This window comes from Corella eumyota, chromosome 3 (assembly GCF_963082875.1).
Source record: "Corella eumyota chromosome 3, kaCorEumy4.1, whole genome shotgun sequence".
NCBI lineage: Eukaryota > Metazoa > Chordata > Ascidiacea > Phlebobranchia > Corellidae > Corella > Corella eumyota.
In genome coordinates, this window is record NC_137492.1 from 1011156 (window position 1) to 1024231 (window position 13076).

The 13076-nt window shown below is 31.8% G+C and overlaps 1 protein-coding gene across 1 annotated transcript in view; it reads right to left on the reverse strand.

Moving 5' to 3' along the window:
• LOC145745205 (dynein axonemal heavy chain 12-like) overlaps positions 1 to 13076 on the reverse strand; it is a 43364-nt gene that overhangs the window by 10170 nt on the left and 20118 nt on the right. Inside the window, exons 32-56 of the mRNA XM_082563211.1 lie at positions 12837 to 13061; positions 12262 to 12450; positions 11822 to 11944; positions 11258 to 11453; positions 10586 to 10765; positions 10209 to 10352; positions 9955 to 10084; positions 9384 to 9639; positions 8701 to 8843; positions 8152 to 8308; positions 7532 to 7710; positions 6941 to 7133; positions 6296 to 6457; positions 5761 to 5958; positions 5338 to 5471; positions 4787 to 4949; positions 4435 to 4515; positions 3973 to 4149; positions 3250 to 3471; positions 2835 to 2975; positions 2221 to 2391; positions 1588 to 1708; positions 1391 to 1488; positions 884 to 1029; positions 288 to 502 (exon numbers count right to left, since the gene is read on the reverse strand). Coding sequence (XP_082419337.1) covers positions 288 to 502; positions 884 to 1029; positions 1391 to 1488; positions 1588 to 1708; positions 2221 to 2391; positions 2835 to 2975; positions 3250 to 3471; positions 3973 to 4149; positions 4435 to 4515; positions 4787 to 4949; positions 5338 to 5471; positions 5761 to 5958; positions 6296 to 6457; positions 6941 to 7133; positions 7532 to 7710; positions 8152 to 8308; positions 8701 to 8843; positions 9384 to 9639; positions 9955 to 10084; positions 10209 to 10352; positions 10586 to 10765; positions 11258 to 11453; positions 11822 to 11944; positions 12262 to 12450; positions 12837 to 13061 — 4144 coding nt within the window. The remainder of the gene's footprint in view (positions 1 to 287; positions 503 to 883; positions 1030 to 1390; positions 1489 to 1587; positions 1709 to 2220; positions 2392 to 2834; positions 2976 to 3249; positions 3472 to 3972; positions 4150 to 4434; positions 4516 to 4786; positions 4950 to 5337; positions 5472 to 5760; positions 5959 to 6295; positions 6458 to 6940; positions 7134 to 7531; positions 7711 to 8151; positions 8309 to 8700; positions 8844 to 9383; positions 9640 to 9954; positions 10085 to 10208; positions 10353 to 10585; positions 10766 to 11257; positions 11454 to 11821; positions 11945 to 12261; positions 12451 to 12836; positions 13062 to 13076) is intronic.

Sequence of the window (13076 nt, forward strand, 5' to 3'; positions counted from 1 at the left end):
TGGCAGTTTGAATATTTTAGATTATAATTGCCTTAAGTAAACTGCTGATTAGTGTTGGCTCAGCAGAAGTTTATACCACTTATACCACCTTACTCAAAAGGCATAAAAGCAGTGGGGATCAAACCCATGCCCTCATGTTGTTAAGCCAAGTGTTTAAACCACTACACTTATATGTTGGGTAATTTCCCTATGTTTAGGTTGTACAATTAACTAAGGCACTGAATATAAATTAAATCAATAAATAAATATTAACAAAAATAATTCATGTTCACATTTGAGTTACTCACCCTGTTTAAAAGTCTGTTTGAGCAGCAGTGGTTCCAGAGATGGGTCCAGTTCTTCTGCCACGTTTTCCAACAACACTGGAGTGCCGAACTGAATCGAGTTTTCCATAACTCTCATGTAATCTGAGTCAGTTAACTTGATCACACTCAACTTGTTTTCCTTCTCTGAGTTTTTGACCCATTTGTTTGCTTGTCCTTGAGGGTCAATCATTAAAGGCCTTAATAGAAAATGCAATTTTTATTTTTATTTTTTTATTTTTAATTTTAATTTTTTAGTTTTCTTTATCCTTGATGAAGAAAGGTCGACTTCAGAGCTTAAACATAGAGTAACAACTGTTACCCTAACCCAGTCTTAAATTAACTTTGCCAGTTTGGGATATTATTATTTATAATTGCCCGATAACTAAGCTGCTGATTGATTTTAGATCAACAGGAGTCCTAATGTTTATAGTGCCTAACATTAAAGCACTACAGAATATAGACAGTGGGGTTCAAACCCAGACCCTTTTGCAGTAAAGTCAAATGTTCCAACCACTACAAGCATCAATTTGAAATAAATAAAGCAAGATTTTATAACTTTAAATTAGTTCAATAATTACCATCTTCTAGAGTTATCCACGATGACACCATTATCAATCGAAAAACTGTCAGTTGGTAACCCACTAATGTTCCAAGCTCTTATTTTGATCAAATCACCAAGGGTTGCACTTAATGAGAAGTTATTTGAGCATGTGATCTCATGTTTCTGTAACATTAAACTAATATTTACAACGTTATGCAATCAATTTTTAACCAATAATATGAAGTAGTTAGAAAACTTGGCGTTACTACATAAGATCACTGGTTCGATTCCAAACACTTTTATGCTGTGGTGTCTCTTTATAAATATATAACCGATACAAAGCCCTATCGTGCTGAATTAGCAAATTAATTATCGGGCGATTATAATCTATAAAACCAAACTGCTAAAGGCAAATCAAAAACTGGTACGAAGTAACTGCTGTTACTTTATTATATAGGTCGTGAAGTCGACCTTCCCACATCGAGGATAAATAAATAAAACAAAACAGGATTTATAAAGTTAAAATAATGTTGCATGTTAATACCTGACACTGTGCGGTCCAATCAGTTGTACAACCCTTCCTAAAACTTGCGGTAAAAGCACCAAGATAAGCAATAACACCAGATGAGATAAGTACATCACCTGTAGGAGGTTAAAACAAATAAAGTCTGATTAAACCAAGTACAAAAATATCAAATAAATTAGTTTAAAAATATAAAACCACGTTAAACTTTCACCAACCAGTGAGATTGTCGTATTGGGTCTGAAGATCTGCTGCAGCTTGTGTCCACCTCGTTTTCTCTCCTCCCAATCCTCCGATCAACTTCTGAGCTCGATCCAACTTCTTGGAGCAAAGATCAACCTAAAAATATAGTAGAAAATATTTATTATTATTGATTTTATTTTGTAGTGTTTTGGCAAAATGGCTTAAATATAAGATCTACAATACATAATTTAACAAAGCCCAACCCAAACCGAATTTTGCTATCAATTAACAATCTACATATGATGAGCATGGTGGACAATACATATAAACATAAGTTTAATTTAAAAGTCAATAAAATAAATAAAAACTGAAGTTTATGGTGCGTGAGTAAATTATTGCAGACAAGGATTAATTGAGAGTTGTGATTATTTTATGACAATTAATATGCTAGCCGTAAACTAGCTGCTGATTAAGGTGCTGGCTCAGCAGGAGTTTATACCGTCTATAGCACCTTACTCAAGGGTACTACAGCTTTAGAACAGTGGGGATCAAACCCAGGACCTCATGTGGTGTAGAAAGTTTTCTGACCACTACACCACACCGCTGGTTTCAAGACATAAGACAAAAATAAATTTATTTTTACGTAAGTTTTGTTTTTTAAACCCAACCTGTTCTTCAAGTTGTTGTTTTTTCTCAGTTGCAGCTTTAAAGTTGAACTGAAGTTCAGCTAATTTGTCCTGAACCTCTTTTAACTCTGCCCTCTTTGCATCCAGAATCTCCATAGTGGCTGCAAGTGAGGTCATGGCTTCAGCTAGTTTGATCTTTTTAGGAGCAACAACCTGAAAAAAGAATAAAGTGATAAAATATATTTAAAAGTTCAACTTATACTTAAAAGAAACTTTGACAATAACAGATTTCCGACAATAACAGATTTCTATTTTATGTTTATTTATCCTCGATGTGGAAAAGTTGAATGTGCGACTTAAACATAGAGTAACATCAGTTACTCCAACCCAGTCTCGAGTTGCCTGTGGCAGTTTGGGATATTCAAGTTTTTAACTGCCCGTTAATTGTTTTTTTGTTAAGCAGGAGTTCATACCGTTTATAGCATCTTACTTAAGAGCGCTACAGCTTAAAAGTAGTGGGAATCGAACCTACGACCTGATGTGTGCCTTTTTTTCTAATTTATTGAGACATAATGGTATAAAACATTAACATGGCCACTGTTTAAGTATTACAATTTAAACATTATATTTTATAATTCATAAAGCAACAAACAAACCTTGGCCACTCTGTCATAGATCTCCATGGCTAAAATCCACTTACAAAGCCCCTCAGCAGCAGATGAAGCCTTGGCCACCTTAGCAGGATCAAAGTCAGGGTTAGGGGTGTATTCAGCTCTGATCTTCTTCATAATTGCAACCTTAAAGTAACAGATTCAACAACTTAACTTGTTTCTATCTATTTAAAATCTATACCAGGCCTTATTATATATAAATAAACAAAGTATAAATAAAAAAAGACGTTTTAAGACTGAGTTGTAACATTCTTTTCTTATATAAAAAGGCTGTAGAGTTGGCCTACTTACAGTAATAACTTCATTACATAACATTTCAAGTTACTAAAATTTAAAACAATTTTAAAACCAAAGTAATTTAAGTTGATTATAATATAACCAAAATGATTATTTAACTTACAGGAATATTATCTTTGTCATATTCTCTCAATGCTTGCAGGAAGTTCATCTCACCCAACAACTTCTTACTCGGACCCCAATAATCTAGAATCTTCTCCCCCTTCCCAGATGGATCGGCAATTTTTTCAGGTTTGATGTCACGCATAACGCACACAGCTGACATGACGAGTTTAACCCCTGCTGGAGGTGATTTCATCGACTTTACGATGGTGATGTCAGCAGGCTGAAAGAAGTAAACGATATGTAATGAAAAAAACTAAAACATCAATTAAAATTGATTTCAAAAATTTACATAAAACTCTTGTCCTAACTTTATATTTTACTACAAATTGAAAGGCCACATCTAGTATTTAAGTTGTATAAGGGTAAAATATTGGTAAAAGTTAATACCTAACATTAACTTTATTTGTTCAGTTTTTCATAATAACATGTACTATTTAACTTTTTACCACATATTTGAAAAGGTATGAACAGTTAGTAATTAAATTGTCAAAATTTTGTTAAAAGTAAAAAAAAATTGACTTTTAAAGTCTTTGAGACAGCCAGAAACCAGTCCCAAGTTAACTTTGGTAGTCAGGAATATTATTGATTATAACTGCCTAATATTTAAGCTGCTGATTGATTTTTGGCTCAGCAAAAGTTTATACTGTTTATAGTGCTTTAAGTAAGAACACTACAGCATGAGAGCAATGGAGATTAAACCCAGGACTCCATAAAATCCTACCTTTAATGTTTTCAAAGCAGCCAGAGCAGCCTCTAGAGCTGGAATAGCTTCAGCGAGATCACTCTCACACTCATCTTTTAGTTGTTTGGACTCTGCTGCTTGCTCGTTGGCTTCTGCTTCATCTTTCTGTACAATCTCTGTTCGTTTCTCCACAACTATCGTCTCTTTCTCAATAACCTTAATATTAGAGGTAGTTTTATTTTTATTATATTGTATTGGGTAATGTTGTAGGTTATATTAAATTAAGGTTACATAAGGTAATGTTATTTGGGGTAATTCAAGTATTAAAAAAAACAAAAAAATCTGTTTGATAACAAGTTAAAGGTTATTACAGATAACCATTTACTAATAACTCATTGGGCCTTTATTCTTTGGTTAGTTGCAAAGGTTAATTAAAAAGACATCAAGTGCTGGTAAATATTAAATTTGTGTAACATAAATTGTCAGCTAATATCAACTTACAATCATAAGTTTCGAGTTTTCTTCAGCTGTGACAATCAACTGAGGTTGAAGGTCTTGGAGTTCCTTTTGCATCTCAGCAACCTTTAAAAGAAATTATATTTTAAAGCTATTATTACAAGTTGTAGACTTTTAAATAAACCATTATAAAAAGTTGCTCTAAAATGAGTAATTGGAATCAAAATAATGCAGTTCAAAAATTTTAGTTCCCTAACTAGAAGTTTGTTACAGAAATTTTGATTTTTTCCAAACTAAAAAAATGGTTTTTAAAAGTTTTTTTATGTTAAATAAAACAAAAATGTTCAGTTGGACAAACTATTTTAAATTACAAAATTACAATCATGAAAATTTGAACCTGTGAAGCAGCAAATTTCAGTTTCTCCAATCCACCCAGATATCTCTTTTTTGCTTTTTCCACAGTTTCACGTTTCTCGTTAAGTAACTTCTTGAATGAGGCAATTAACTCCAAATAGGAGGTTGGCGTCACATAGTTATGCCTGCCCATCTCACTTAAGAATCTAAAATAATAGGGTTTTAAAAAAAGGGGTAATTATAAAACTTTTAAATATGTTTAAAGTAAATAATTTATTGAGTTCAGTGAGTATGTCACTTTATTTAACTAGTCAGTACAGTCGGTACTTAAATTGTCATAATATTGTTGCAACTCCTAACTAATATTTGCCAGTGATAGTTAATCTGCACACCACAAACAGCAGTATAATTTATTTAAATGCATCTTAATTAGACATACATATACATGCATTGTTAACTAAACTCCATTGTATACAGTTAGTTAGACAAAATCCTTTGACATACCTTAAACTATAAAATATTTTTTCAGTATATAATTCTGTTGTTTAATTAGTTTTAATAAAGTTGGTTTAAATAAAACCTATTTTAACTTACACTTCAGACAGAGTTCTGGATGAAGTGTGGAAATGTTGACAAAGAGGGACAATTTCAACTCTTTCATGATCTGAAAGTTCCAGCGATTCCAAAAACTTATTTGCAACAAGTTCCAATGCATCAGCTGGCCATGGCTGTTAGAATTTAAATAATTTATTGGCAACATAACAGTAATATAAATAGTACTTTAAAAATAGTGATAATTTGTATAAGCCAAAAAAATGGTCTCTACATACTTTAAAAAAACAATATTATAATCCATAATATCTCAAACTGCTAAAGTCAACTCAAGACTAGGTTGAGTTTACTAATGTTACTCTACATTTAGGTTTTAAAGTCGGCCTTTCCACATCGCAGATAAATAAATATTAAAAATTGTTAAATCTCAAGCTATGCTTTACCAGTATTAGAAACAAGACTTACTTGAAACCAGTCGATAGTACAACAGTTAATAAGTGATGGAAACTGTCTCAAACGGTTTCTGAATGCATCACCAATTGGTGAGAAAGCGATGATGATATGAAGGTTTTGACGACATCTGCTCACAAAGTAAGCAAACATAGCAAGAGGGCTGAAATCTCCTTCTGATCCAACTTCTTGTGTCATGGCTGGTCTGATTGCCTGTGAAAAAAATTGGTTTTAATGGAGCAGTTCTAAAGACCAGCAGCATGATGTATTGGTCAGCACTTGATTTCACTTTATGAGGTCCACCGTTCAAACTCCACTACTCTAATTAAGTAATGTCCTTAAGTTAGGTACCATAAACAATATGATATCATGCTGAGCCAACACTTAATCAGCAGCTTATAACTAGTGAGCATTCTTTATATATACAAACAATAATTTATAATATAAAAATAAAGTAAAATATAATTTACAGCCTTCATAAACCAAATTTTTTTTTAGTTTATTACAAACCTAAAACTAAAGAATTAAAAAGTAGAAACTTTTCCCAAACCTCGATAAGTTCTTGCTTTTCATCCACTGCGAACAAGTTTGCAACCTCTCCCGTGTTCAACAAACTGTCAACATCCTCCAGGAAGGATTCATCCTTGATCTGGGTGTCTGTGATGAGAAAGACCGTCTTCTTTCCTGATGCACCAGAATCTCGGAGAACACTCTGTTGAAAGTGGTATAAATAATTAACATATTTTAAGCAAAATAAAGCCAGAAAGTCCCTGAACAATTTTAAGTAATAATCCATATATTATAAAGGTTAGTGGACAATATATTTATATATATGTATCACCAATTCATAAGCCTACAAAATAAAAGAAAACTGCTGTTTGTAGCACATATGTAAATTATCACTGGCAAATAATAGTTGACAGTTGCAACCATATTACAACAACTTAAATGCAGCCTGCAGAGTTGGCTATTAACTTGTATTAATAGCATGAAAAAAATAAATTTAAATTTTGCCAATAGTTTATTTTTAAGGCTATAGTTTACTTGGCTATTTATTAGCAATCAAAAGAGTTAAACTTAGACCTTAAAAACCTAACTTTTGTATTTTAAAAATTTTACCACAAAAATTCACCGAGATAATTTAATTCTATACAAGAGAAGCACAACCTTTAACTCATTTAAAATACTCTTCTACCTTTAAATCATCTTTCCACTCAGGTATTCCATAACTTTTAGAGATCTCAGGTTGGAAAATATTCATGCTTGCCATTGCAGTGGCTAATCTTGTTAAAGATTGGCGCCCACTACCACCGACTCCCACTAATAAAGCGTTCCCACCAGGAGATTTCAAAACTCGTGATATACGGGATAAGTGCTCAAGCATGTATCTGTAATAAATATTTGGAAACACTGTTAAATAATAAAAGATTTGTTTTGGCTGTGCAAAATATGGACTTTGTTCTAAAACTAAGTTTAATTTGTACTAGGTCTTTTTTCAACATGTTTTAAGAAAATTTAAAGTTAAAAACTAGATTTTCAATGGTAAACTTCATAGTCAAAACATAGAGTAGTATTTGTGACCCAGTTTTGAGTTAATATTGTCAGTTTGGAATATTATCAATTGTAATTGCCCAGTAACTAATTTCCGAACTGGTTTAGCAAAACTTTGTACTGTTCATAGCAAATTTACTTAAAAGTGCTACTTGAAAGCAGTCTAACTATTAATTTGGCTTTTCCATATTCTAAATTAATCGATTTTAAACAAACAAGAGAATGTACATCCTACCTAAACACAACTAAGTTCATCTGAGCCTTGTGAGTTTGATTATATTCATCCAAACTGTTCTGCACAACTGAGGTAAACTCCTCGATGGACTTAACTTCCTCATACAACCGATCTTCACCTTCTGCATCCATGTTCATGTAATCCCCATACAACAACGACCTCATGTCATCTTCACATAGCTGAAGAATGTGAAGGGTTAAAAATATATGGAGGTTTAAGTTTTACTTAAAAAAAATAAATAAAAATAGGGTAAAATTGAAGATAAAAGAAGTGTGGAAAAAGACATAGTAACATCAGTTACCCCGACCCAGTCTCGGGTTGCCTTTAGCAGTTTGGAATATTATAAAATATATTTGCCTGATAATTAAACTGCTGGCTCAGCAGTGGTTTGTCCCATTTATATTGCCTTACCCAAAGGCACCACATATGAGTGCTGTTAATATGGTAACAAATATAAAGTAGTTGAAATTTTATAAAAGAAATTAAATCCAAAAAAATAATTCCAAATACAAATTTTAGAAGCCCTTCAATAAAATTTTAAAGCAAAAAACACCCTAACTTGTACATAAAATTGGTACAAAGATTTTTTAAAAATTTTTAACATAATATAATATACTTACTGGCATGCTGACTTGAGCAAGATGGTCGAACAAATTATCATAATTCTCCTTAAAGTGATCTTTCACCATTTTCCTTGTTAGTTCATACAACCAGGTCCTATCCTCATCATCAACCAAACGATCGTAAAACACTCGGAATACTTCGTGAACAAATAATCTAAAAAAAAAACGTTTTTAAAAATATGATTCTGATTTACAAATGGTAAATAAATAGTTTTCAAAAAATCCCAGCTAATGTAAGTTATCTAATGTGAGCAAAAATTGATTAGAAAATGCTAATCATTAAGCTTTAGTTCTTTACAATAAGTCTTTGGTTCGATTCCCACTAATTTCATGCTAAAGTGCCCTTGAATAAGCGCTTTATTCGGTATAAACTTTTGCTAAAGTAAAAACCAATTAATATTCAGGCAATTATATTCTATAACATTCCAAACTGCTAAAGTCAATTTGAAACTGAGTCAAGGTAACGAATGTTACTTCATGTTTAGACCATAAAATTGACCTTTTTACTTCAAGAATAAATAAGTGTAAAAATGTAGTTACACAGACCTCATAAAAGTCTTTTTATTCTCAATGCTATCCTTCTTAATCAACAAACAACCCAGCACAACCCTGGAGAAATCTCGAAGGTTGAAAGTGTAATGAGACTTGGCTGGGGTGGGAAGAAGATGCAACATTGCTTCCTTGTAAACCTGCATGTAAAGTTATAATTATAGGTTGAATGTACAATAGTACTTTAACATTGAAATTTGACCGACAAAAAATCTATTATTCAGCACCAGATTCATTCATTTTGTTTTTTTGCGCATTAATAAAAGTTAATAAAAAGATATACAATAAATATTATATTGATAACAGACAAAGTTAACTTAATGATTTAAAACATGCCATAACTAATAATGTTTACATAAAGATTTTATATCATATTATGGCATGGTTACCAAACCCAGATTCCAACTTAGTTTGTCAGTTCATTATCTAACACAATATTTAAAAACCTAGCCTTAGATTTGAAATCTGGTGTCAAATAATAATCTAGAGGCTGGTGCCAAAGTTTTTATTAAAAAATTTAAGTCATTTAAAAATATTTTCTAAAATTGTTTTCAAAATTTTTTTTTTGTATTGTCTTTAAGGCAAGAGTAATTTATATTGTCCAAAGCTGATTTAAGCCCATTTACCCTTTGCTTAAATTTTAAACCAGAATAATTAAAAGATTTTAAAATTAAACTTACATTCATTGTAGCACTGACAATCTGTTGTGAGACCATCAACAAATCTGAAGGAAAATCGTTCGCTCGCATGTGGATACTCATTAAAGTCGTGAAGATCTTCACCATCGTGTCGTCACTAAACTCCAGCGTGGCAACGATGTTAAAGTGACGAGTGAATCGAGGGGTCACTGGGTTTCTAGCTCCACCTGGTGGGCCCATTGCACCCATAATGATGATGTCTACGAGTGAAATTTTGCTGGTCTCTTTTAAATCATACCTAAATATTATTTAAAGTTAAAAAAGGTATCTAATACAATTATTCAATAAGGCAGTGGACAAATTATATGTGTTTAAATTGTTGTTTAAATTATAGCCCAAATAAATAAAACTGCTTTTTGTAAAGTTGCAACCATATTAAAACAATTAAAATCTCCACAGAAAGTGGGCTATTGGCTAAACCCTATAAAGACATGTTAACCTTAGAGATATTGAAATAAATATAAGCTTAAAAATTTCCATCAAAACTGGCCTTAATTGTTAAATAAGAATTACAGTAATTAAACAAAAATGTGCAAATATTTTAAGGACAAACCAGTTTCCATGGTCAAAGTATTGTCTGAGTAACTCTATAGGAGGTTGTGCACCGTATACCTCCCTTGCTGGCATGTTCATATCATCCACAAATATCACACATTTCTTTCCCATTGGTGGCCCATATACACCTTAAACAATAATGTAGGGTTAGAATAATGTAACATAGGTTTAAACTGTTACAAAACCTTAAGATAATTGATTCATAGTTTTTTATTTATTAGCTTAATTTTTTAATATTGAGTATTAGATTACCTTTTCTTCTTTTATCTAACTTGGACATTACAAGAAATTGGGTTTGGTTTGCTGTTGTTTTGGCTGAAAAGTTAATAAATGCCGGCAGATATTTATCCTTGGGTAGGTTGTTCATTAATTTGTCTTTCACATATACACTTTTGCCTGAAAATTATGAAAAATGCATTAAATTTACAGGCCTTTGAAGGGTATCAAACCCAACACCTTATAAAGTAAAGCCAAGTGTTCTTAAAAATTCTACTTTTTATTTAGATATTTGAAAAAATGATGTACATAAAACCAGAAACATTTGTCGAGGCTAATTTACTATAAATCATATTTTATAATGTTGCTAAATGATAATTTTTTGATCTTTTTAAAGTTTTTAGTTTTTATACCTGTTCCAGTAGGTCCCACAAAGAGAATAGGTCTGCTGTGGTTAATGCATAGATCCAGTAAATAAGCTGTTCTTGCAGTGTCCATAGTGGGAACAATAATATTTTGAACGTTGACTGATTTATCTGCTGTATTGTCTTGAGATTTCAACAAATCTGTCCACAATGGCCATCGTCCTCTACCTAAGAATAAATATTTTTAAATTATTTTTGAGTGTTTTATTTTATACTATTTATATATAATGAAACTTAGTGGACAATATATGTATATGTACAAATTATAAGCCTACAAAATAAGCAAAAACTGCTGTTTGTGGTGTGCAGGTAAATTATCATGGGCAAATATTAGTTGAGAATTGTAATCACATTATGACAATTAAAATGCATAGATACCAATGTTTATTCATTAAAAATACTAGTCAATAGGGTGGGCTATTAACTAGTATTTTTAGTGAATAAACATTGGTATTTTAAATGTCCAAACTGATCAAGTTTAAGTTAGTTTTATATAATGGTAATCTAATAATTGGGCCCTTACATTCCTAACCTTCTTTTCAATTAATAAGCATTTTAAAAGTGAAAAACAAAAGCTCAGTTATCAACGTTGTATCAGGATAATAACACCAAAAACTAAAATTATCACGAAAATATTTTTAAACTGTTTTAACAAATTACCTTTAAGTTCAAAGTAGTAATCATAAATTATTCCATTATCAGGGATTGGACAATCAATCTTCCCAATACTGCCAGGTAGTGGATGCTCTTCGTTCTTTCCACTTTGGAATTCTTTCACAAAATCACTGAACTTGTGTCTTCCATCCAGGTCCACCACTGCTCCTACTGACCAAACCAAAGAGAAGAGGAAAGTACTCTGAAGATAACAAAAATTTAAGGTAATTTGGTCATTTTAAGTAAATTAACTTCAGGCTAAAGAAGATAAGTTTCATAATTTTGAGATTTATTTATATTTGGGCTTGTGGACATTATATAATATATCTCTAATTTATAAGGCTACAGAATAAAAAAAAAAAACTGCCATTTGTGGTGCTTAGGTAAATTATCACCAGCAAATATAAGTCAAAAGTTGTGACAATATTGCAACAATAAAAATACAGGCTAGAGGGCAGGCTATTAACTAATATCCTAAAAATGTTTTAAAAAGTTATATTTCTATTTAAATGGCTAGGTTGTAACATCCTTTTTATAAATAACTTGTATATATAATTCGTTTAAACAAACCTGGATCCAAATCTTGATGTTTTTGTTCTCCAAGGCATTCTCAGCATTAGCTTCATCATGTAACCTCATCTCAAAGAAGTACATGAGACTTCGAATCAGGTTCGATTCTTGGGTGGGCAACACCTTAAATATGAAGGGTCATTTATTTAACTCTAAACACTCATAATATTAGATTTCTTTAACTTGAAATAATAAAAAATATTAAGCTTTCGATCTTGGAATATTTTTAATAAAAGTATGTCAAAATCTTAGTAAATAAATGTATGTTAATGTTTAAATGTATATTTACTTAAAACTTGTTATTTTTATTCACAATATTGTATTAACTTGTAATGATAAAAACATGTAAAAAATGTAAGGTGTATAAATATTTCTTAATTAAAAATATTATACTTTTATTTCAAAAAAACAAAATTTTGATCAAAAAAATTTATAACTACCTCCTTGCATTTCTTGTGGACAAATCGAATCGAGGGTTCCAAAAAAGTTTCAAACAGCGCTTCGATAAGTTTGTCGTTTTCAACTGACAACACTGGGGGTAGAAGGGACAACCAGGACTTATACATCGGCCTCCAACCCAGTGAGATCGGCTCCAAATAGATCATACCACAGCGACTTACTGTTGCTGGCTATAAAGATTAAATTAATAAAGATTTTAAATATTAACACAATGTGTTTAATTGCTAAAAAATATACTTTTATGATGTTTTTATTGATATTTTTTCATCCATGATGTGAAAAAGACGGCTCTACAGCCTACACATAAGATAACATCCGTTACCTTTAAAAAGTCTCGAGTTGCCTTAGGCAGTTCGGGATATTATAGATTATATTTGCCTGATAATTAAGCTGCTGATTAAGTGTTGGCTTGGCAGAAGTTTATACTGTTTACAGCGCCTTAATTAAGGACGCTACAGCATGAGAGCAATGCAGACCCAAGACCTCATGAAGTAAAGCCAGGTGTTAATCACTAAAAGTTTAATCAAACGCTTAAAAATAACGAAGTCCAACTCACTGAAGCTTGAGATAAATCCTGGCTCTCGAAGATCAAACTCATGGGAGGAGACATCTGGATGATCTCACCGGACATTAAACACAACTTCTTGTTGTCATCTAATACTGTGTTCATGCTCTCAATCCACAGGGTGTCGATGGGGCCGTCAAACAACACCCACTTACGATCGGGGGTGTCAGTCGATGAGAATTCACGGAATGTGTTGGCAACGTTGCCGTCTGTCCACTATGATGTCATAAT